Below are 19,117 nucleotides of genomic sequence, written 5' to 3'. Positions count from 1 at the left end.
GAATGAGGAGGAATGAGCACCTGTGTTATGGTGTGCCCCCTGAATGAGGAGGAATGAGCACCTGTGTTATGGTGTGCCCCCTGAATGAGGAGGAATGAGCACCTGTGTTATGGTGTGCCCCCTGAATGAGGAGGAATGAGCACCTGTGTTATGGTGTGCCCCCTGAATGAGGAGGAATGGGCACCTGTGTTATGGTGTGCCCTCTGAATGAGGAGGAATGGGCACCTGTGTTATGGTGTGCCCCCTGAATGAGGAGGAATGGGCACCTGTGTTATGGTGTGCCCCCTGAATGAGGAGGAATGGGCACCTGTGTTATGGTGTGTCCCCTGAATGAGGAGGAATGGGCACCTGTGTTATGGTGTGCCCTCTGAATGAGGAGGAATGGGCACCTGTGTTATGGTATGCCCACCTGAATGAGGAGGAATGGGCACCTGTGTTATGGTATGCCCACCTGAATGAGGAGGAATGGACACCCGTGTTATGGTGTGCCCCCCTGAATGAGGAGGAATGGGCACCTGTGTTATGGTGTGCCCCCTGAATGAGGAGGAATGAGCACCTGTGTTATGGTGTGCCCCCTGAATGAGGAGGAATGAGCACCTGTGTTATGGTGTGCCCCCTGAATGAGGAGGAATGGGCACCTGTGTTATGGTGTGCCCCCTGAATGAGGAGGAATGAGCACCTGTGTTATGGTGTGCCCCCTGAATGAGGAGGAATGAGCACCTGTGTTATGGTGTGCCCCCTGAATGAGGAGGAATGAGCACCTGTGTTATGGTGTGCCCCCTGAATGAGGAGGAATGAGCACCTGTGTTATGGTGTGCCCCCTGAATGAGGAGGAATGAGCACCTGTGTTATGGTGTGCCCCCTGAATGAGGAGGAATGGGCACCTGTGTTATGGTGTGCCCCCTGAATGAGGAGGAATGAGCACCTGTGTTATGGTGTGCCCCCTGAATGAGGAGGAATGAGCACCTGTGTTATGGTGTGCCCCCTGAATGAGGAGGAATGAGCACCTGTGTTATGGTGTGCCCCCTGAATGAGGAGGAATGAGCACCTGTGTTATGGTGTGTCCCCTGAATGAGGAGGAATGGGCACCTGTGTTATGGTGTGCCCCCCTGAATGAGGAGGAATGAGCACCTCTGTTATGGTGTGCCCCCTGAATGAGGAGGAATGGGCACCTGTGTTATGGTGTGCCCCCTGAAAGAGGAGGAATGGGCACCTGTGTTGTGGTGTGCCCCTTTCATGAGGGAGAAGGACCACCTGTGTTATGGGGCGCCACCTTCATAAGGAGGAATGGACATATATATTATGATGTGCCACTTTTCAAGAGGTAGTAGCAGCACCTTTATTATGTTGTGCCACATTCATGAGGAGGAATGGGTACCTCTATTATGTTATGCCAACTTTGAGATAGGACTGCTACCTTTGTTATGGTGTGCCACCTTCATGAGGAAGAATGGGCACCTGAGCTCTGGTGTTCCACCTTCATCAGGATGGTAATCTATTTTATGGTCTGTTATTTTCGGGAGGTTGGAGGAGGTTCTGGATTATGGTGTGCCACCCTTGTTTTGTAGAAGGACAGCCTATACTTTGTGATGTAGAGAATGAGAACCACCTGTGGTATGGTATTTTCATGGAGTAGGTGTGTTATGTTGGCAAGGTAGCAGGACAACTTGTACAGTATCCACCCTTAAAAGGTAGGAATAATATCTGCATTTTGATCCCTTCTTTCCAAGAGTTAAAACCACTGCTCATGTTATGATGTGTTGTTTTTCATGAGGTATTAAGGAGCACCTATGTTATGGTGTGCCACCTTCCTCGGAATGTCAGCCATGTTTCCATATTCCTTCGTCAGGAGAGTGTATTAGGGCCCCTTCACACAGAGTATATGCTCGCTGATTCTGAACGTGTAACACGTTCCCAATCAGAGGTGTTAAATCAGATCCCATTGCTTTCTATAGGAGCCTGCATACGTGCGCTCCCCATAGAAATGAATGGGCTGCTTTTTCCCCTATTGCTTTCAATGTGATACGCGCGTCATGGGGTAGGAGGGACACCAGTGTTCTGGTGTGGTATCTTCAGGAGGTGGGCACTATGCATATTATTAAACTTAAACTCACATAACATTTTATGGCATGTATTTGGGCATATGAAATGCTTGTGTTACCGCAATACACAATGAATTACTCTTGCAAACACAATCCAATCGGTTTCAATGTGAAACGTGTCAAAACTCAGGTGATGTGTATTTTTATTCTACTCAAGTATACAAAAAGAGAAGTGAAATTTGTGTGCATTCTGCTGGCATGTACCTAGCTGAAAATTCTGCTGAGGGAGGGTTCACACCTGCGCCCGCTCTCCACTTTGTGGGTTTCTGTCTTCTGCCAACAGGAGACGGAAACCCCGCAGTCAGTGTCCACCCGTGAGTGTTTTGTGGTCTCCATGGCGAAACTGTTTTTTTTTTTTTTTTTACCGGACACAAAGTCCTACATGTCTGACTTTGTGTCCAGTTAGGAAAAGAAAAACGGTTTTGCTGCGGAGACCAGAAGACGCTCTCAGGCGGACATTTTGCAAACCCATTCAAATGAATGGGTTTGAAAAGTGACTGCCAGTTTGCGTCTCCTGTCCAGTTTCTCGGGCAGAAGATGGAAACCTGAAAGTGGAGACCAGGCGCAGGTGTGAACCCACCCTGAGGAAAGAAGCTTGCCCAGGGTCTGATTTCTCTTGAAATCTGCTCTGTATTTTTCAGCTAGTAAATTGTATGGTGTGAACATAGCCCATGTGTACATACTATTTGCGCTGAGATACCCAAGTCTTGTTTACAGAAAGTGGAAAAGCCCTTTAAAGGGACTCTCATTTGGAAAGCATGTTTATACATAGTGATATGCCTGAATAGCCTTTAAAAAGGCTATTCAGGTGCTGCTAGTAGATTTTGAAAAGACACCCCCTCTCCCGTTTTATTTTTTTACATATTGGTAAAACCGATATGTAAATGAACCTCTCCGTGCACCCTGGGCATTTCCCAAGCCATCGTGCACCCCCCCCAACCGTGTCATAACTTGATAACGCCCCACCCTTTGCTTGTGCTCCAAGATGCCCACTGTCATTTTCTTGTGGACAATGGAAGAAAGCGCACAAGAAAATAGCGCCTGGGCAAATGCAGTAGCGCTCAGAAGGGATGGTTACTGTGCATGCCCAAGATTTCAAAGCGCAGGGATCGAGGCTACAAGAATGAAGGCGATTACAACAACGGAGGAGGATGGCATCGTGGAGCACAAGCAAAGGAGGGGGTGTTACCAAGGTATGACGCAGGGGGGGGTGCACGATGGCTTGGGGAAGGCCCAAGGTACACAGAGAAGTTCATTTACATATTATTTTTATCGATATGTAAAAAAAACGGGGAGTCTTTTCAAAATCTACTAGCAGAACCTGAATAGCCTTTTTTTTTAAAGGCTATTCAGGCATATCACTATGTAAAAACCCGATTTCCAAATGATAGAGTCAATTTAATATGCCTCACGATGATTTGCAGCAGTACCCAATAAACCAAAATAGCTGACCACAGCCATTGCCAATTTTACCTTCTGGTTCTGAAATCCATTTTGTGGCTTCCTCTTTTTAGTTTCCAGTATAATGGAGACCACAGTACCACCCATGTAATGACTAAGGCCTTATTCCCATGAATATCAAAAACGGCTATTTTTGTAACAGTCAGCAGTAGATGGGCATTTTTAGAATATTTTGGGGGAATTCATCATTACTGCCACGCCTGTTTTCTAGCATAGCGGAATAATATTGAGGTGCGTATTTGGAGTAAGGCCTTGCCCTCTTCATAAATCTCCCATTACCTGCGCCAGTTGGGCCGTAAAATAAGATTGATAACAGTTTGGCTATTCACATGTTCGTTTTTTTTTTTTTCACAGATTATCAAAAAATAAAATGGCCTATTTTTGTTCATTTTAACGGATCTGTCAATAGACTAAAGTCTACATGGGATGTAAGAAAATGGGTCCATCTTGGTCTAGACGTTCACCCCCAAATAAAATATTGCCTCATAAAGTAATGGTCACATGGTGGATGACTTTGTCACCAACATCATGACATACATACATAAGGTTATACAGATAACGTAGTGCTAGCTTGTGATGTCTGTACCACCAGCAGATGTTATGGCTCCCATCGCACCACTTTTGTGAAGTGGAAAACCCCTTCCTCAGCCATGCATGCAGCCAACATGTTTCCTTACTTCCTCCAAGGAATTAGTGGTAAAGTGTTTCCTTAGTTTTATTATTCAACAGTTTTCCGCCCTTTTGATCCAAACTTGCTGGTGCCAAAGGTACTTGTACTTTGTGCACTATTAATAGTCATATCTATCTAACCAGGGTAATTTTACACAAGCATGAAGATGGCCTTTTCCTTGAGTTATATGACTCCACCTTTCCCAAGACTTTTTTTCTGCCTGTGAACTTCCATGTTCCTCCAGACAGGAATCTGCATTGTTTGTGTATGACAGAGGCGAGGGGCTTGTGTAGATTAATGGAACAAGTATTTATCATGAAGCGGAGGAAGAGCGATCTTGTGAGCCGGAGTTCAGGCTCAGGACATTCTGGTTCACAGGATTCTGAAGTTTTTGGTGGCGGAAGGAGAACAGCTAAGATATGCAATTTTATGTGCAGCGTCTGTGGTGTTTGAGGTTCCTACTTCTTGATGTCTAGAGGTTACTGGGAGTTGCCAGTCTTTGTAGAGCTTTAGCTTGGGAGTTGCCATCTTCATTCATTACTTAGAATTGTCTCATTTCTCTGTTTCTGGGTAACACTTTTATGACCATCTCGACAACTTCTTTAGGTGTTGCCTACCAGCTTTCCTAAAGTCCAGAAAGCCAAAGTTGTTGTCATCCAGCCATTGCAGAATCCTGAATGCCAAACTTCTGTTGCGGTCATTCATTTTAATAACCCAGCAAGGGGTGAAAACAACTTTTGAAGGGAGGCTGTCCTCATCCCATTTGGGAATCTGTTCCTCCATTGCTGAGATATCATTGTTTTGTATACATGCAAGTGAGCTCTTTGGCGCAATGAGGGCATTGCTGTTGTACCTAAAAAATTAAGTGGAAACACATTGTTGCTCATATGCATATTGACAAAAATGGCAACAGGGGGAACTGATTAGGGTCATCTGGATCAAGCCCTGTCTATGGGTGATAGGATGGGTTCTGGTGACAGCCTCTCTGACAACCTTATGAGACATTACGCTTATACATTGCACTACCAAAATTGTTTGCCATGCTGACTGAAGCCAGACTGATCAGTTGTTTAAGGGGTTGCTCCTACATATTGCTGTTAAAGGGGTTTTACAAATGATTTACAAAGTGATCAGAATGGGTTAAAAAACAAAAACAGCATTACAAGGTCCTCACCAATCCTGATGCTGCCCCGTTCCCTGGCTTGTCTTTTGACTCACAGGAAATGACTACTATGCCAACCACAGTCCGCAGCAGTGATCTGTGACTATCAGTGTTTTTAAACCCATTCTAAGCCATTTGTAGCTTTTTAACCACGGAAAATTCTGTGTAACAGGATTTGTGCATGATGCTTACTGGACCTTTAGCTACATGTATACCTTGCAAGTGAAGCCATTTCAGATTGTCATTTGCTTGAACCTGATCCTGGGATGACGTGGATGTTCCCTTCTAACTTGCAAATACAGGTATCAATGCCTGTCTTCTATTTGTGGATTTAGTCTCGCTATACAGGACCTGGATATTCAAGTCTTACCACTTCTTTATCTGGCTCCTCCATTATCCTCTGTGAATAGTTCTGTTATCAGGATTGTTGAATTGTGATCACTGCATATTAATAATTTATTGTTCTCCCCTTGTTTACTAGATACCTGCTAGAACAAGACTTTCCAGGAATGCGAATAGGACCAGAGCCCACCACTGACTCCTTTATCGCTGTAATGCATGGTGAGAAAGAAGGGAGTATACCGGGAAACGCATTGGTTGTTGATCCTAAAAAGCCATTCCGAAAACTAAACAGCTTTGGAAATGCCTTCCTGAACAGGTGAGGTCCATGAATAATATTTAAGATACGCAGATGCATATATGCATGTGTGTGCAAGATATATATATATATTGATTCAGAATCTGAATTCAGAAATTTGGTTATTCCACGAAATGCATTTATTCTCTATCCATAGTATAGAGATTAAATATCTGGTCATTGAAGATCTGACTGCTGAGACCCCCACAGATCCCAAGAATGGGGGTCCTTTGCCCCCCTTACTGTGCATTCAGGCTGACTGCAGCCATGCTGAATCTAGGATTGACTGGTGGTGGATGGTGCTCCAGTTCACTTTAAAGGGAGTGCCAGACTTAGCTAGAGCAAATCACTCGGCTATCTTCTGCTCTCCCATTGAAGTAAATGTGCTGGTGACACAAATGTGTGTATGTGTGTGTATGTATGTATGTATGCATGTGTGTGTGTATATGTGTGTGTGTGTATATATATATATATATATAATCCAGGTCACAAGTTTTATGTGGATATGTGAATCCTCAGATTTTACTGAGGATTTAATAATTTGACCACTGTTCCTCTGTAGGCCTATTTGTAGACACTGCACTTCCTCTACCAGGAGTTCAGCAGTAGAAAATCCACAGCATATTCATTCCTTGTGGACATACCCTAAAAGAGATTACAATCGGAATAGTGTACAATCATCATTATCACAAACCGCAGGCACACTAGATTGTATATATAATTTATTAGTAATAAACTACCCGTGACTTTCAGCTTTTTCATTACATTACAAGACCGTATATAGCGAAGAGGTACAAGCCGGTAAATACAGTTCACACCGTGTCTCATGTCCAAGACTGGGTTAGGGTTAAATAGAGATGAGCAAACAAACTCATACCAAGCCAGGCTCAATGCAAATATTCCAAATAGTTTTTTATTTGATTTTTTTTTTTTTTCCCGAAACTGAAGATTCGTTTTTGGCAAACTAAAATGGCTGCCATATTATACTCTGAGGCTCAGGCCCAGAGGAAATGACAGAAATAAAAACATTCATACTCCACCTCTGTTATCTCTTTTTAGGGTCCTTGCGGTGTCCAGAACTCTCCCGGTGACCTCATGCACCCAGGGGAGTTGTTTTTGTAAAAGTTAAAAATGTTTCTCAAAAGTGTCAGTCACTTGCAATGTGGATAAGGCGTCAGGAAATAAATTGACCTTTGGGAAATCACATGATCATAAGAATTTGCTGATACGAAATATAAAAAATGAAAGTTGGTGTAAGCTGTGGGAGAATGGAAACTATCAAACCCTGGTTATCTGTGAAAGTGATTCGCTGGTCAGCATGTTTGTTCTGTTTTCTAGAAAAGGCTGTAAATCGAAACAGTAGCTAAATTGCCACATGCCCTTAAATCTGTGCAGGCGTTTATGCTGTTTGTGGATGGCTTTTACATAGACTATTAGTATGTTAGTTACCTTTATAGGGTTGTCAACTGGCTATAACCCATATCTACATTACCCCTAATAACACTAATGTATCTGTCCACCAGTCAATACACAGCTGTGTCAGGTCTCAGGTGCATGGACGGCACATAAATGATATCTGGGCTCACGGTCCTATAAATGGACCTGTGATGATATATAGGTGTGTATGGGGCCATTATACTATAATGGTCAGAGTGCTAGCCTTGAAAAACACAACTGAGGGTCCATTCACACGGAGTAAACGCACACTCATTTTGGCAAAATACACGTGTAAAGAATACACGTGTAAAAATAAGACTCCCATTGAATTCAATGACATTTTACATGTGTATTTTGATGTGTTTTTTTACACGTATAAAAAAAAATGTCATTGAAGTCAATGGGAGTCTTATATTTACACGTGTATTTTGCCAAACTGAGCACCCGTTTACTCCATGTGAATGGACCCTAACACATGTTCATGTGCATGGAGACATAATGAAAGGAACAAAGTAAAACTGCTAAATACTTTCACCACTAATATGTAGTTGTGGAGAGATCACATGTTGCAGAATCGCAGCAGAAAAAAATTTCTTTGTTACAGCACCAGCAAAGTGAATTAGATTTAAACTCATCCACACACTGTGTTAAAGACCATGTGAATTTTATATATTTTGCTGCATTTTTTTTTCCAAAGTGTTCTTTCTGCATTGTTTTTTAAACTGCATTTATGCAACCTATAGCCTTAACCTAAATGACCCATAAAGCTGGCCATATACATTGTCTATACCTGCCAAACCCAACAAACTGGACAAGCAGGTCCTCCTGCCACTACCCTAATGACAGATTAGGTTGGGGAAGATATGGCTTGTGTGGTTGGTTTTCAACTGCCTGATTCTATTCTTGGGGAGGGGCGATAAGCTGCTAATACAGGAGTCTGGGGGCCTTAGGGTCCATTCACACATAGGAAAATGGTGAGGAATTTGGTGTGGAATTTCAGCATTAAGAGGAAAAAAAAAAAAGCCTCCCATTGACTTAAATGGGTTCCTTTTTCCTGGGAGGCTTTTTTTCATCGCTGAAATTCCACGCCAAATTCTCCACCATTTTCCTCCGTGTGAATGGACCCTTAGGTTATCCTATTTAGCAGCATGAACTAGTCATAGACATTAGGTTTTAGTTGGCTGATGTTACTACTTTTACTGCAACCAATAACAATTTGATTTATATGGAACGTGACTGAGCCCCAACTATGGCTAGACTAACACGAAAAATTTCTGCAAGTCCAACATTTGTGTTAGTTGGTTTCAGCTAAAAAGAATGGATTTTGACTGACCTCATTATAAACAATGATAAGGACATCATACTAGGCGTTTATTACAGACCACCAGGACAGACAGAAGACATGGATGAGATTTTTTCACAGCAAATGACCACGCTCTCAAAGAAACATGAAATAGTGATCATGGGAGACTTCAATTACCCTGACATTCATTGGGAAACCCACACAGCCAAGAGTAAAGGCTCCATCAAATTTTTATCCTCTCTAGCAGACAACTTCATTGCCCAGCTAGTAGAAGAAAACACGAGAGGAACATCCATTTTGGACCTAGTCCTAACCAACAAAGAGCACATGGTTAAGGGACTACGGGTAGCAGGGACACTGGGATTCAGCGATCATGCTATACTTGAGTTTGGGGTTGCAAGAAGAAGAAGACCTGAGAAGGCACAGACTTCAAGGCTCGACTTTAGCAGGGCAGACTTCAAGAGCCTGAAGGCAAGGGTTAGCAGAATTCCATGGTGCAAAATTCTTAAGCACAAAAATGCACATGAAGGGTGGGAAATCTTCCGTAGGGAAATCATTAAAGCACAGGAACGAACAATACCTAGAAGGAAGAAAAATGGGAAGCACCTAAAAATATCAGGATGGATGACCAAAAAATTACATAACCTGCTAAAAAGGAAACATACAAAAAGTGGAAGATGGGAACTATACCTAAGGAAGAGTACACAGCAGTCTGCAGACTCTGCAAGACAAGCATCAAAGGAGCTAAGGCTGAACACGAATTGAAGCTTGCAAAAGAGGCAAAGAGTAAGGTAAAAGGATTTTGGGGATATGTTAAAAGCAAAAGAAAAGTGAAGGAGACCATTGGAGTCCTGAAGAATGACAAAGGAGAAACAGTTAACATGGTGGAACAGCAGGTGGAGCTACTAAATTCATATTTTGTATCTGTCTTCTCCCAAGAAACTAATGGAAATATCGACATTAATGGTGATGGAGATGAGGGGAAGGAGGACTCCAAGCTGACTATAAGCAAAGGTCTGGTAAGAGAGCACTTAGCCAAGTTACAGGAAACCAAGTCCCCAGGACCAGATGATTTACACCCTAGAGTCCTGAAAGAGATAGCAGAGGAAATAACAGAACCCCTTGCTATAATCTTCGGTAAGTCATGGGAAACAGGAGTGGTCCCTTTAGATTGGAAAAGGGCAAATGTTGTCCCCATCTATAAAAAGGGGAAAAGGGACGATCCAGGAAATTACAGGCCGGTAAGTCTGACCTCGATAGCAGGAAAAATCTTTGAGCAAATTGTCAAGGAACATTTACTTCGGTACCTGGATGGGAAGGCATTAATTAACCAGAGCCAGCACGGCTTTAGGACCAATAAATCTTGTCAGACTAACCTGATTTCCTTCTACAACAAAATCACTGAATGGTTGGACCAAGGGAATGCCGTGGACATAGTATATCTTGACTTCAGTAAGGCATTTGATAAAGTATCACATAACCTTCTTATTGAAAAAATGATTAAGTATGGCTTTGACAAAAAATCAGTTAGGTGGATTCACAACTGGCTTAATGATCGGGCACAACGAGTAATACTAAATGGCTACACATCCAACTGGAAGAAAGTCAAAAGCGGGGTGCCGCAGGGCTCTGTTCTGGGCCCAGTACTTTTTAATATCTTTATAAATGATCTGGACGATGGAATTATTGGGGAACTCATAAAATTTGCAGATGATACGAAGATAGGAGGAATAGCCAACACTAGAGAGGAGAGAGAGTATATTCAAAAGGACTTAGACACACTGGAACAATGGGCTGAGGCGAACAAAATGGTATTTAACAGGGACAAATGCAAAGTTCTACATCTGGGTAACAGAAATGTAAAAAACATATATAGTATGGGAGGAATAGAACTAAGTGATAGCATAGGGGAAAAGGACTTGGGCATAATAGTAGATCACAAATTCAACATGAGCCAACAGTGCGGTGCTGCTGCAAAAAAGGCTAATAAAATTCTGGGATGTATTAAGACAAGCATTGAATCTAGATCAAGAGAGGTCATTATTCCGCTGTACTCTTCCCTGGTCAGACCACACCTGGAATACTGTGTACAGTTCTGGGCGCCTCAATTCAAGAAAGACATCGATATATTGGAGCAAGTCCAGAGAAGAGCAACCAAAATGGTGGAAGGTCTGCAAACCATGTCCTATGAGGAGCAGCTAAAAGAACTGGGATTGTTTAGTTTGCAGAAGAGAAGGCTGAGGGGAGATTTAATAGCAGTCTACAAATATCTGAAAGGTAGTCACAGTGCAGAGGGATCTACCCTATTCTCATTAGCACAAGGAAGTACAAGAAGCAATGGGATGAAACTAAAGGGAAAGAGATACAGATTAGACATTAGGAAAAACTTTCTGACAGTGAGGGTAGTGAGAGAGTGGAATAGGCTGCCACGGGAGGTGGTGGGCGCTCCATCAATGGAAATCTTCAAGCGGAATCTGGATAAACATATAGCTGGGATGATTTAGGAAAACCTGCACTTGCAGGGGGTTGGACTCGATGGCCCTTGAGGTCCCTTCCAACTCTACCATAAGAAGAAAAAAAAAAAAAAAAAAAAAAAATAGCCAGTGGCGTCCATTGTTCTGGTGCATCACAGGACCGCTATATAGCGGAGACCCCAACGCTAGTGTGAACCTAGCATAAGAGTTACTGTTGGAAACCAAGTATATCTGTCAAGCATGTTTTACCAACTTGTTTGCTGTTGCTATATTATAATATCCACTTTTTTGCGAATAGTCAGGTAACAGTCAGTAAGGTGCTTGTGTAACCAAAAGTTAACGAAGGCCTGGGCCCCATGGGACGGAAACTCCGCGATTTTCCCGTGGTGGAAACATTGCAGGATAAATTGCGATGTTTTACTGTAAGGGCAAAATGGATGAAATTATAGCTAATCCCATGCCCACTTTGCGGACTCCCGGGCAGTTTTGGAAATCGCACCCTATCAATCATACCTGCGGAAACGCCGGCAGTTTCCCCATAGGTATGACTGTAACAGTCTGTGGAGGAAAACTCAGCGAACTTTCTGTTTAAAGTGCTGGGGAAGTACCGCAATGCATTGCCACCGTGGTTTTTGCCCCAACACTTTTTTGCTGCGGGACGTCCCATGGGGCCTTAGCCTAAATCTGGAAATGGAGAAATGGCCAATGAGCAGTTCGTCTTTCCCAGACTTTTTTGAGGTGTTGTCTCACTTTGATGCTGTAGGTAAATGGCTGGATTACTTGGAAGGTCTGGATCAAAGATCCTAAATAAGGATATTCATGCTCCAGTAGATTGCTCTGAGCCATACCTTATATTGTCATGCTGTGTAACCTACATACACTTGCAAAACTAAGGTATGCATTACCTCATACCTGCGTAGTATTTGTGTCTATGCACGTGATGAAGTTCAAGTTACAGTCGTGCTGGAGATGAGTCATGCAGTGGGGATTGGCAACCATTTTAGTGGTTTCTCTACATGTCAGGTGATTTCTTGAGTGTGACAAACGTCATTACAATGACACTCTGTGTGCTCAGTAACTATATAGAGCGTCTCTACACCTTAGTATCTGTGCTGGCAGTGTGATTAGCCCTAGTCACTGTATATGTCTATTGTTATCAACTGTTTATACCTACCAAAGGGTTGTAGTAGAGCCTGACACAGATATCCAAATAATGGGTTCCCTAGATTTTCTAAAAGCTTCCTATGGAACAAAGTAGAGAGACAATATTGTGTATAAAGGAAATGGACCAGCCTTGCAGGGGACAGGTAATAAAACAAGCGCTCACCCAAATGAATGGATATAGAAGACAACTTTATTCAGCACGACGCATTCCGGGCATTGGAGCCCTTTCTCAAGTGCAATATCAATCGTCACTATGGCCAAAGGCAACGTTTCCTTCTGTTCAATATTGTATATAAATCACTGGGATCTTTTTGAACCTTAAAATGTTGTATGCTTTTGCAGCTACTAGTTGTCATTGAAGCTAGGTTCATGCTAGTGTTGCCTGAGGACCAGAGCAACGGAATGGAGGATTGCAAAAAAAAAAAGTGGTTACACACAGAATTGTGTGACCCCTTTGAGTATAAGGGTGTCCCTTATTTTTAAAATTTAAACTGGCAGAGGACTTTTTCCTCCAACGATTTTCAGGCGGACAGTGCAACTGAGTCTTCAATGGAAACTCCAGCGCAGATGTGAACATACACTGTCTACCAATAAGTATTTGGACACCTGTGGCCCGAGTGGTAATTACAGCTTCGACCCTCTGGGGCTTTCCACAAGTCCTTGTATGATGGCTAGTGGTTATTTACTCCATTTGGCTTGGAGAAGACAGGTGAGTTCTTTCACCTGTTTTGGTCGACTGCTGCATGCCTTAGTTCAGTGATCCAACTCGTCCCAGAGGTGCTCGATAGGGTTCAAGTCTGGGCTGTGGGCAGGCCAGTCCAGTTGGTTAACCTGATTGTCACTGTACCAAGCCATGGTAGACCTCACTACGTGACAGCTGGCGTTGTTATCATGAATGTAACATTGGTCCAACCCATAGAACCGCCATAATGTAGGAAGCACACTGTTATCTAAAATAGTACAATAGGCGTCGGCATGGAGTTTACCATGCACTGGGACCAAGGGTCTCAGTCCATACCAAGAGATACACCCCAGACCATAACTCCACCTCTGCCGAACTTTACTGGGTGGCCAAATAGTTATTGGTAGACAGAGTAGCCTGAGTGCTCAACTTCCTGTTAGCAAATGCTCACAAGCCTTCTTAAATAACACTTATTTATTTGGTGGTGTTCTTTATTTTGTACATGTAACTTTGTATCTTTGCCACAGTGTTTTTGAGCAGCTATGCTGGAATACTGCCGTTCTGCTTCCCCCATTCTGCTTCTGGCTCTCCCTCTGTATATGTTTCAACCAGATGCCAGTGCAGTGTCTGGATGTCAGATCTCCAACAATCTGAGATTGATAACCTTTCCTTAAGACCAGACAATCCCCTTGAGGAGGAGGCGACATGTAGAAAGTATTTATTTTTATTATATATTTTGAGCCAGAAACATGAGTGGCGTCAAAAGGAATGGGGAATATAAAGTAAGGACTTTTACTTATGCGTTCTGCTCAATCCACACCTGGCTTTGGCTCTAAAAATTGCAGCATAATCTGCAAAACAAAAATACTATAGAGGTCAAGGCTATCAGGACCTGCCTTACTGGATCTTTTAGGAGTCTACCACCTTCCCCAAGCATATTCAACTTCCACCACAACATAACAGAGCACATTACAGTGATGAACTGTATATCTTTATTATGTATGTCACTCTTCATAATTTCAAGAAAATCAACTTTGAAGTCTTATGCAAATCAGACGGTGCACTGGGGGCGGGCTTTAAGCTTCCTGGAGCACAAGTCTTGCCACTTGGACCCCTACCATCTCCTGCCTTGCGCCACACCATGCAGTGAGAGTTGATCCTCCCACTGCTATGACTTCACCCTTTCTGCCGATACAGCAATAGTGCTTCAAGGACTGAAGACCCGTCCCCAGTGCACCAACTGTCTCATTTGTATAAGACTGCAAAGGTTTATTTTTCCTGCAAAAGTGAGCTACACAACAAAGGTATGTTGTGTACTACTGTAATGTGGTGGTAACAGTTGAATATGCTTGGGGGATGAAGTAGACTCCCTTTAATTGTATATATTTCTATATTTATTTTTATTTTATTTATTTATGAAGCGAAGATAAGAGGAAGTTAAGCAGGTGTGAGTTTTGTTATGGGACTCTGCTGGACCCCATACTCCTACGTTAGGGCCCACTGTCTGATCTGGAGCCTAGTATAGTATGATGTTTGACGTGAATTACTGTAAATCCTCATAGATGGTGACATGGTGCTGGACATGTGCTGGGTGCTACATTCTTCCACTATCACACAGGGAAACAAGTATTTGCACATTCCTTGCCTTGTTAGTGGATTCACCTTCTGCTGACCTTACAAAGGAGCAGTCTTTAGTCCCTTTTGTCCTTCGTTTTTGTGCAGTGATAGATTCCTTTAAGTGTAAGAAATAATATTAGAAAAACACATGTTCCTAGGGCTAAGATTGTAATATGTTAGTCACTTATAGGGTGTAACTTCCTCACATTCAGGGGAACCATTTTCAGAATTGGGTTGTGCAAGGAAACAATAGATATGGTAAATCAGTCAGTTGCCAGTTCTATGGCTTCATGTATTTTGCAGAAAACGGGTATTGACTTGTGTTATGGAAAAAAAATATCCGCTTTTATAAATTTCTTGAAAAGCTGTTTAGTTACTGATCTGTCAGCCAGAGCAGCTCTCCAAGAAACTGATCTAACCAAACAATGGCTGAATGATTCATTGGCTGCTTCTATCTTCTAAAGAGGTGGCAAAAATATCTATAAGCACAGACAGGAATGCTGCTTGCTGTCTGTGAATAATATCCCATCTCTAATCAAACAATCAGTCTGAAGTAGATACAAGTACATTGAAGACTTTTCTTACCTATTAAACTTTGAAATTTGCTGAATATTCAGTCCTTTGCGTGGAGCAACAGTTTGTTTGTGATTAAAATTGGCCCCTCCCCTCTCCATTCATTGTGTGAAATCCGAACAAAACCACCCCCTTACACTCACTGTGATCCAGTCTTGTTTATCTAATGTATCTATGGACCGATCTTGGCTAGCAAAATGGTGAGAACTGCAAATTAGTTGGGAGACACCTAGTGGAAGGAACGTCAGAGTTTTTTTTTTTTTGTTTTTTTTTTAAGGTTGAAAGCGGCCACATTTTGAATTAAAGTGCCTTACCTTTTGGTTCAGAATCACATGATCTATGAAAAGTTAGTGGCCATTTAAGATGAGTCTGTATTTAGAAATATATATGCATACCTGGTGTTTTTTTTTTTTTTTTTTTTTTTTTTTTTTTATAATTTATAACTTATATTTTTCCAGCTGTTTCAAAACTACAACTCCCATCATAAACTGGCAGTCATAATTACTGCATGCCGAAAAGTAACAGACAAGAGACCTCTGATGTAGAAGACGTTCAACCTTTCCATTAAAACTCTTATCTGCGGGTTGGCTGTACTGTCCTTTCGGTGCTTTCATCAATAACTGGTAGCACATGGATGGAGAAGAAATCTATATTACACAATTATACTGTAACAAGATCAGGTCATTAGGATCTAAAAATAGATGTGGTTCAGGAGTGCGTGACAATAGCCTCTGCCAAAATGACTCTAATGCTCATTTCAGAAAATGACCCTTTATGAGGAGATGCTGTAATTGCAGCTGAATCATGACAACTCATCCTTATAAAGCAAAATCCAGACCTGCCCTGTTATATTCACTTGTAGGCTGTACAATCTAATTGGTCCTGGGCAAACAAGCCAACTGAGCTGGTGCCATTATGTGTGGTTCAGGTTACAAAATGGCTTACGCAGGGCAGTGCCTTGTGCAGATGCCCATAGTTCATTCCATAGTGGTATCATATGTGTTTATGTTTAGCCAAAGATAATGACTTATATCATTGTAGCTTATAAGTGATACATGTGTAAATGGTTGTGTAGGTTCTCTGATTTGGTCTAGCAGGACGGGCAATTTTTTGGGCCTCAAATATGTCTGGATACCTGCATACTCACTCCAGTGCATGTCCATAGTACAGCCTCCTTATTATGTGAACCTGAAAGGCTGAGTTCACACGGAGTTTGGGAGGCTTTTTTTGGAGGCTGATTTTGAGGCGGATTGCTAACCAAATTACTGACCAAAAAACTCTGTGTGAACTCAGCTAAAGAGGCACAAGGTGGGGGATGAGAGTTTAAACTAGCCTCTGCCTGCGACTTCGTCTGCGTGTTGCTGGCGTCAATTATCTGCGTACCGTATTTTCCGGACTATAAGGCGCACATAAAGTCCTACGATTTCCTCAGAAATCGTAAGTGCGCCTTATAGTCCAGTGCGCCTTATATATGGAAGCGACGGCACACGAGGAGTTAAGCGGCGGCCGCTGGCAAAGTCTGCCTGCCGCTTCCATACATTACAATGGGAGCGCGCTATTCAAATAGTATTCGTTCATCTCTAACTTCAATTGTTACAATTGAATATTTGAATAGTGCGCTCCCATTGCAATGTATGGAAGCGACAGCCGCCGGCAAAGTCTGCCTGCCGCTTCAAACGATTCTACCATTAAAATAAGTTCTTTCCTCAGACCACGTCGGAATAGCCTTAAAGGCTATTAGTCTCCTACCAGTTACCATAGCCAGCCGCCGCCTTCTTCCCGAGCTGCGTCCGCCCCTTCTGTGTTGTCTTCTATGGGCCTCATGGATGACGCATGCGCAGTCGGCTCTGGCTGCTAGAGCCTGTTAGAGCCGACTGCGCATGTGTCATCCATGAGGCCCAAAGAAGACAACACAGAAGGTGCGGACGCAGCTCAGGAAGAAGGCGGCGCTGGTAAAGGTAGGAGACGAATAGCCTTTAAGGCTATTCCGACGTGGTCAAGAGGACAGAACTTTTTAATGGTAGAATCCCCTTAACTCCTCGCGTGCCGAGCGCTTCCATTCATTTCAATGGAAGCGTGCCATTGAAATGAATAGAAGCGGCTGGCACGCGGGGGGTTAAGCGGCAGCTGGCAAAATCGGCGTGCCGCTGCTTTCCATCACATATAAGGCGCACCGGACAGCGCTGCGCCTTATAGTTCGGTGCGCCTTATAGTCCGCAAAATACGGTATATTCAGCAAATTGCTGCTGTCAATAATTTGCCTGCTCTGGCGTTTCGGCATCTTTTTAACTGTCCTGCTCCTGAACTTGTTCCTCGCGCCATGCCTTTGATTGTTCCAGCATCTCAAGCAGTTCGGTGGGATGCCATATAATTAGCGTGTTGTTGGCATTGATGATCCGCCTGCTGCGTCATTTCAGCATCTCTCAAGCTGGCCTGGCGCTGAACTTGTTCCTCGCTCCGTGTCTGTGATTGGTCCGGCATCTCAGCAGCTCGCTGGGACGCCATATAATGAGTGTGTTGTTGGCGTCAATGATCCCCCTCTGCTCCGCTTGAGGAGAACTCTGTGACTTCTGGCTACCTTAATAGCTCTTGTTGTGTTTGACTTTTTCGACAAATTCGATTTTTCTTTTTCCCGGCATGTGAAAATTGAGAAACTGCCAATTTGGACTGAAACGTGCTTTCCCATCCAGTGTGTCAGCATGTTGCCTGGAGCAGATCAGATAATATGCAAATGCATGTACAGAATGGACTGAGGGTTAGCTGTGTGTTTACATAGACGGATAACAGATCTGGCTTTATCAGAACTTGAGATAAGCTGTTGCAGGAGCAGTGTAATATAGTATGTGAACATAAGTTCATAACAGTTGTGATACTATGTAATTTACTGGGATAAAAAGTAGCCTGTGTGTTAATCCAGGTTACAAACTATCTATGTGCTAAATTTCATTCAAATCCGTTCAGCCATTTTTGCTGCTGACTAGAGATGAGCGAACAGTAAAATATTCAATATTTGTTTTGATTAGCCGCTCAATATTCGACCATTCGAACGAATATCGAACCCCATTATAGTCTATGGGGAAAAATGCTTTGTTTCAGGGGATCCCACCATTCGACTCAGGAGAGTCACCAAGTCCACTATGACACCCCAGGAAATGTTGCCAACACCCTGGAATGCAACTGGGACAGCAGGGGAAGCATGTCTGGGTGCATCTAACAAGCCCAAGTCACTGTATTATGTCGGGATCCCTGTCAGCTTGCGATATGCGGGAGCTGACTTTTTCCCATAAGAATGCATTGACCAGCGTTGATTGGCCGAATGCCATACAGAGTACAGCATTCAGCCAATCAACGCTGGTTCTGCCGGAGGAGGCGGAGTCTAAGATCGGTCCACAGCAGTTTCCATTGTGGTCCGATCTCAGATGTAGCAGTGCTGACACAGCTCTGCTACACGGAGAAGCAGCAGAGCTCAGCACACACAGCGATGCAGCAGAGCTGAGTGTAACAGTGTTCGCTCATCTCTACTGCTGACCTATTGATGATGGTTAATAAATAGTAACATAATAACAGTAGATAATATCCTAAATACTACTTGGCATACTCTTCATTCTCCCGGATCAGCCAGGGGGCTCCAAAGAAGAATGGTGACCTCCTGGAGTCCCAGAAGAGTGAGCAGATCTGCCAGACTGTCATTTTATAAGTAACATGGGCATATTATGTGCTGGGGATGTCCAGGAAAAGGGGCATGGTCGACACATTGGCTTGCCTATGATACAAAAAGTGTGGGACGCGCACAGATGTGGTATGTCACACCAAAAAAGGCATGGCCTATCTGAAG

The 19,117-nt window shown here is 43.2% G+C and overlaps 1 protein-coding gene across 1 annotated transcript in view; it reads left to right on the top strand.

Annotated features, from left to right (window-relative positions):
- Positions 1–19,117, top strand: part of EHD4 (EH domain containing 4) — a 47,401-nt gene that overhangs the window by 1,204 nt on the left and 27,080 nt on the right. The window contains exon 2 of the mRNA XM_075282828.1: positions 5,877–6,053. Within this exon, the coding sequence (XP_075138929.1) occupies positions 5,877–6,053 (177 nt within the window). The remainder of the gene's footprint in view (positions 1–5,876; positions 6,054–19,117) is intronic.

This window comes from Leptodactylus fuscus, chromosome 7 (genome assembly GCF_031893055.1).
Source record: "Leptodactylus fuscus isolate aLepFus1 chromosome 7, aLepFus1.hap2, whole genome shotgun sequence".
NCBI classification, from domain to species: Eukaryota; Metazoa; Chordata; class Amphibia; order Anura; family Leptodactylidae; genus Leptodactylus; species Leptodactylus fuscus.
Note: the sequence above shows the minus strand (reverse complement) of the source record. Positions and strands in the feature narration are given on the sequence as shown.